The sequence below is a fragment of the Cyrtonyx montezumae genome, unplaced genomic scaffold (genome assembly GCF_038088225.1).
Source record: "Cyrtonyx montezumae isolate F1298 unplaced genomic scaffold, pur_monq_1.0 scaffold_3, whole genome shotgun sequence".
NCBI lineage: Eukaryota > Metazoa > Chordata > Aves > Galliformes > Odontophoridae > Cyrtonyx > Cyrtonyx montezumae.
The window spans coordinates 59,752,345-59,758,554 of NW_027072034.1; the positions used below are offsets into that span (position 1 = coordinate 59,752,345).

General features: G+C 49.7%; 1 protein-coding gene across 1 annotated transcript; it reads left to right on the forward strand.

Moving 5' to 3' along the window:
• The first annotated feature begins 710 nt into the window (after positions 1-710).
• On the forward strand, positions 711-5,905 carry DONSON (DNA replication fork stabilization factor DONSON). Its single transcript, XM_065741719.1, has 10 exons — positions 711-985; positions 1,081-1,161; positions 2,083-2,286; positions 2,458-2,636; positions 3,118-3,296; positions 3,397-3,520; positions 3,636-3,737; positions 4,219-4,417; positions 5,047-5,262; positions 5,529-5,905. Exons 1-10 carry the CDS (start codon positions 728-730, stop codon positions 5,664-5,666), a joined length of 1,680 nt encoding a protein of 559 aa, XP_065597791.1. The 5' UTR covers positions 711-727; the 3' UTR covers positions 5,667-5,905.
• The last annotated feature ends 305 nt before the right edge of the window (positions 5,906-6,210 follow it).

Here is a 6,210-nt window from a genome sequence, read left to right on the forward strand (position 1 = left end):
GCAATTCCGAAGTTTGAGACAAAAGAATATTAAATTACTGTAATGTTATCTTTTCTTTCTTTCTCATGAGACCTTTGTGTTCTGTGCACTTTCACTTCTTTTTAACCTGGGTCCTATGCCTAGAACAGATCAGCGGGGAGGGAAATGCTGCCATGCTTTTTGTTGGTGATGTTGGTGGTAGTTTTTGCTTTGTTTTTCTCATAGCACGTTGCTTCCTCCTTGCTTTCCTTTAAGAGCAAACTTGTTTCAGAGGCACTAGCTGTAGCTGAAGCTGTGTTTATGAAGTAGACGTCCGTGTACTTGAGGCACTGAGCTGCCGAGTGCTGCACGCAGCTGGCTGAGGTGCCTCAGCTTTTAATAACGTTCTAGTGCTAGCCAGATGCGCTCGAACAGGAGGGTTCACAGAGGAGCCCTAAGCAGCTCTTTCCTTCATACGTCCATTGACGCTCGTAAGCAGCTTTGAGCTGGTAGCAAGGCTGTGCAGCTGCTGGAGCTGGGCGCCTAGCCGCATCCCAGCGCGGGCTGCGTGGGGCCCCGCACCATGCCGGGCCGAGAGCGGCGCCGCGAGAACCGAGCTCAGCCCCGGAGGCTCCTGCTCCACCGCGCCCCCTGGGGCCGCAGGAAATGGCGGCGGCCGCCGCAGCTCAGCGCCGCCCAGGGGCGGGGACGGGCTCCGTTGGCGCCAAGCGGGGACGGAGGCTCCCGCCCTGTCGCTGCGCTCTCGGCCATGGCCGCCGCGGTGCCCGGCTACTCGCCGGGTTTCAAGAAGCCGCCGGCTACGCTGCGGCTGAAACGCAAGCGGGCGCGGAGGAGCGAGCCGGACGCCCGGCAGCCCTTCGGCGCGGCACCGAGGGCCCGCTCCGCGCCCGCCCGCCGCAACCCCTTCTCTAGCCTGGACAACGCGCCGAGCCGGCCCGCACGGCGGCTGCAAGGGGAGCCCGCGCCGCCGGAGGGGGGGCGCGCCTCGGCCGCGCCCTTCTGGCAGGTGGGGAGCCGCGCGGGGCCTCGGAGCGGAGGCTCGTGAGATTCCTCCGAGAAAGCCTTTTTGAACGTTGCCAATCTCGTGCTTTTCCCCTTCAGTTTTTCGAGTCTGCCGGAGAAGATCAGGGCGCACGGAGCGCGGGGCTCTCGGAGGGAACCGACGTCCTGCTGCTGCCCGAGGTACCGGGCCTCGCGTACTGCGTCTGAAACGCCTCTTGCTGGCCTGGCCCGGGGAAAAGCCCGAGCTGGTTGGCTGGTGCTTTAGTGGGGCCTGTTGGGATAGGACAGGGGGAAATGGTTTCAAACTTGTAGATTGGGTGTAAGGAAGCAGTTTTCTACCATAAGAGCAGTGAGGCAGTGGAACAGGCTGCCCAGAGAGGCGGTGGATGCCCCATCCCTGGAGACACTCAAGGTCAGGCTGGATGGGGCTCTGAGCACCTGATGCAGCTGTGGGTGTCCCTGCTCACTGCAGGGGGTTGGACCAGGTTACCTCTAAACATCCCATAAAGGTCAACTCAGAAGATTCTATGCGCTTAGCATTTGGTGGTTCATCTTCAAATGTACTAATATATATATCAGCGTTCAGAAGAATTCCCTAAGCTGCCTAAATAAGAAAGAGAGTAACAGTCCTTGACAGAGTTTCAGGCACATGGTGTCAAAGGCTTTTATAGATTTGTAAACTTAAGCTAAGATTAACTTAGCGGAACTGCAGAGCCTCCCAGAACACACAGTTCTGGAACTCTCCAGCATTTTTTGTTGTCTTTTGGGAAGTGTAAGTATGTGCTCCTAATTTAGTGCAAGTAGTTCCTTAGAATTAAAACAAGGTAATAGGGATTTCTACTGTTGAAGTGAGTTGGACAGAAACTCAGAGGAAGCAGCAGGTTTGCCTTCTCCTCCTCAAGGCTGTGGCACTCCACTAGTTCCTTGTGTCAGCCACTGTCCTGTCCTGTCCAGGATCTGCTCTGCCTGCCGGGAGGGGTGTATTAAGCCAGCATGGAAGGAAGCCTAGCCATGTGAAAATATGCATAGGTAGCTACATTGTTGGTTGTTTGGTGTTTCTAAATTTCTGTGGACTAACTGATGTTATTTCTGTTTTGTAAGGACCTTCATTTAACTGTTCCTGCAGCCAATGTCCCCACCTCACCGAGACATGAGTTTCCTGCAGACTGGAGCATCAAAACACGACTTCTCTTTATGTCTTCTCGGCCTTTCACCTGGGCAGAGCATTTAAAAGCACAGGAGGAAGCTCAGGGATTTGCTCGGCATTGCAGAGCGGTGGAAATGGAATTGCCACAGAGTGTACAGGTAATGAAACTTCAGAAGGGAGCTGGAAGCTGCTGCTTTAGAAGGGAGAACCTTTGCACTTTTCCTTATTTGCTTGTATTTTGAGAGTAAGGCTCACATAGACAGCTATCTAAGCTGCCTTAAATGAAGTATTTCTAAATATCCCGTCCTAAATTATATTTTGTGATCTAGGAACCAAAACTGTCCACAGAACTGCGTTGTGCCTTTCAGCAGAGCCTCGTTTACTGGCTTCACCCCTCGCTGCCGTGGCTGCAGCTGTTCCCTCGTATTGGAGCAGACAGAAAGGTAGCAGGAAAGGCCTGTCCGTGGGCACAGGATGAGGCCTTGCAGCAAGTGCTGATGAGTGACTGGTGAGTGGAACCTGAGTGTGGGTGGTGAGATCAAGACCCTGGGGTTTAAATCAGTGCACAAGTTCCATCTGTTTTTGTATGTTTGATTGATTGGTTAATTCCTTTAGCTGGTCTGCGCTTACTTAACGACCAGGTTGAGGAATTGCCTCTTCAGACCAAAGCTACCTTTGTGTGTTAAATGTCCCCCTCCAGCCACAGTTGTTGATTCGGATACAATTCTGTGAATCCTGTTAGCAGGTTGCCTTTGGTGCTCAGTGGGAAACTGCATGCTGGATGGCGAGTATGCAAGAAAAGCATGGTACTTGCAAGCAGGCTGTGCTTCAGAGGAGTTCAGAGCAGCTTCCTGCATGCTGAGTGCATGTGAAAATCAGACTAATCGCCCTTTGTGGTCTCAAGCCTGGCCAGAGCACACATCAGTAACACCCAGCCAAATTCAGCTTGATTTCAATCACAGAACATTTCTTTGTTTCCTTATTTGCAGGTCTGTCAGCTTTACTTCTCTGTACAACCTGCTCAAAGCCAAGCTGTGCCCCTACTTCTATGTGTGCACTTACCAGTTTACTGTCCTGTTCCGTGCAGCTGGTCTGGCGGGAAGTGATGTTATCACGGCCGTGATTTCTCCCACCACCAGAGGTTTAAGGGAAGCCATGAGAAATGAAGGTGAGCTGCAACCACTCCCACTTAGATTTCAGTGACCAATACATCACATTAGCTGTGCATTCCAAAACCATTCATTGCTCTCTTTTCTCTTCTGTTTAAGGCATAGAGTTTTCTCTGCCTTTTGTAGAAGAAAGTCGAAGCAAAAAACAGAAAAACTCTGAAGGAAATTTGGAAACAGAAGTTGCTGAACAACCTGAAGTGGGCAGAAGCCCTGAGGATGGCGAGTATGTCATAAATCTAAAACGCTACAGTCCTGAGGCGCTGCTGCACTCCTGCATGTTCCGTTTGAAAAACAGTCGTAGAAAGTTCTACCATCCTAAAAATGATTGTGTTTCTCAGGGAAGCTGCTCCAAGTGATGATGATGATGATGGTTTCTCTTGGCTCGAGGAGATGGGAGTCCAAGACAAGGTTAAAAAGCCAGATGCTATTTCTATTAAACTGTATCCTTTCTTTTCATTTCACCATGGATTGCCCTGGAAAGCCTTGCAGCTGTTGCCTTGTGCTGCATCCGAGAGGAGTGCTCAGACTTCCCGCAAGTGGGGGCATCAGGGGAATCCCTTCAAAAGCAGACTCCTGCTGTAAGCAGAACTGCTTATGTTTTTTTATGTTTTGATGCAAAATTCATAGTAAAACTAGGAGTTGCTAACTTTGTCCGTATTTAATAACCGCTACTTGCCAGCTGTAAGACGCTGGACCTGGAAAACATTTCTTATCTCACAGCTTTAGTGATGCAATCAATTGGGTGTAAGAAGCTGCTAAATAATTGAGTTTAGGAATCTGAGTGAGCGTAAGGCTTGGTTTTTTTGGAGGGATTATTCTGTTTGCTTTAACGACTTGATTAGTCAAAGGTAGAAGGGCAGTGAGGTTTCTTCTGGAGTTGCCGTGCTTCTCAAGTTTTTCCTTTGACTCGGGTCAATTCAGTCGTAAAGAGAAGCATGAAGTGCAGGTGGATCACAGACCTGAGTCCCTCACAGTGGTGAAAGGAACAAACACATTCACTTTACTGAACTTCCTGATAAACTGTAAGAGCCTGGTGGCTGTCGCGGGACCGCAGGCAGGGCTTCCTCCCACGTTATTGTCCCCCGTTGCCTTCCGAGGTGGAACAATGCAGACACTCAAAGTAAGTAATGCAGCCATCTCTATTTTCCAGTAATAAAATGAAATCTGTACCTTCTTCTGGTACAGCAGAGTGACTTGTGTCGCTGTAGCCTGAGTTAGCATTTTGACTGCAGTATGGGCTTCCTTTGAGGTCATCCTTACAAAACCTGTGCTGCTAAATGGAAATCCCAGTATTTCTACCTATGATGGCTAAGGTGTTAAGTAGCCTTGCCGGATAGTAAAAGTGTCCTTAAAAGAATGGCCTTTGAATGCTACTGATGTCATACAGGCACTTAAACTGCAACAACCAATTGCAGTAGAAAGCCTCTGACCTGCAGGAGGTGGCGGGCACTGAATGTGCAGACAACACAGTCCTGTGCTTCTGGAGAAGCTGCTCCTGTGGTATCAAAGTTCTTCTGCAGCTGATCTTCCTAATCCTGTAAAACGCTCCTGCGTAACGTAGCTGGTGTGCTTTAGGAGTTGCTAGAGATGCTAAGAACATCATACTCATACCTGTCGAAGCTGACAACACTTTAAAACGTTTTGAGCTTGTCATAGGGTTGTGGCACTGCTGTGTGAAGGGGTATGAACATCTGGCACCACAACCTTCATTTGGCTTCAAGATGTAAGACTGTGCAATCTTGGTTTCAGGCTCGTAGCATGAACGCAAAGGCCAGGGTCCGTCTGGCATATGAAGATATCTTCAGTTTGGAGATCGTAGGCCCTGTCCTGCCTCATTCCCTCCACTTGCTGACCGTGCTGCTGCAATCTGCACAGCACGGAGCATTTTCTGCAGTGCTGTATACACATGAGCCTACAGCTGTGTTCAACACTAATCTTGGTAACGCGAGCACCGCCTTGAAGAAGGTAAGTAAACTAGAAAAGGCAGGCTTTGCTGTTAGGAACAGCATCTTTATTACAGGCCATAGTGTGCTAAGCTGTAACAACTTGTCCTTATATGTGGGTATTGCCTGTGATCACCACCTGGCAGTCGCTGTGTCTCTTCATTCCCCCAGAAATGGGCTCACTGAAGAACGGGATGTTTAGGAGCTCCCCGGAGATGCATCAGCAACTGTTGAGAACTACAGCTCTTTTCAGATGGAAATGTGCTGATACATGTTTCTCTTCTTCAGGAAGCTGTAAGCGAAGACCTGCTGAAGTGCGGGCTGCATTCAAAGACTTTGGATCAGCTGAGTCAGGTGCCAACGCTGGGAAAATCTTCCATCCGGTTTCTGGAAATGAAGGATTACGCCTATGCCTGGAAGCCCTAGGTATGTGCGTGCCCTTCCCAGGTGATGAGGCACAAAGCTCTCCAGTGTGCAGCTGCTGTGCTTCTCTCAGGCCTGCAGGGCAGTGCCTGGGCTGTGTCCCTCCTGGTACATCTCAGACAGCTCTTGCACACCACCACAATAAAACACATCAAAGGGCTTTCTAGGGAAACTAAAGCCTTGGACATCTCCTTTTGTATTGTAGAAAGCTTTTTTTTTTTTTAATAAATTTTTATAATACAGTTTGCTTTTGCTTCATCTGAACTCAGGTTGGAGGGCCTGTATCTTTCTGTAGATAAAGATTCCACATATAGATTCTCCTCTGAAACAGTGCAGTAATGTGTGGCCACTTCCAAGAGGTGAAGTTCTCCTCCCACCTCTAAGCCAGCTTACAGCACTGAGCCAGAAGCTTGGCATTTAACCACAGCATGGCACGCCTCTGGGTTAGGAGTAGCTGGGCACAAACAGTCCTATTGCATCTGCATCAGATGAGAAGGTTGGGATTCCCCAGAATTGCTGATATAACTCCACCACTGCCACTCCCATT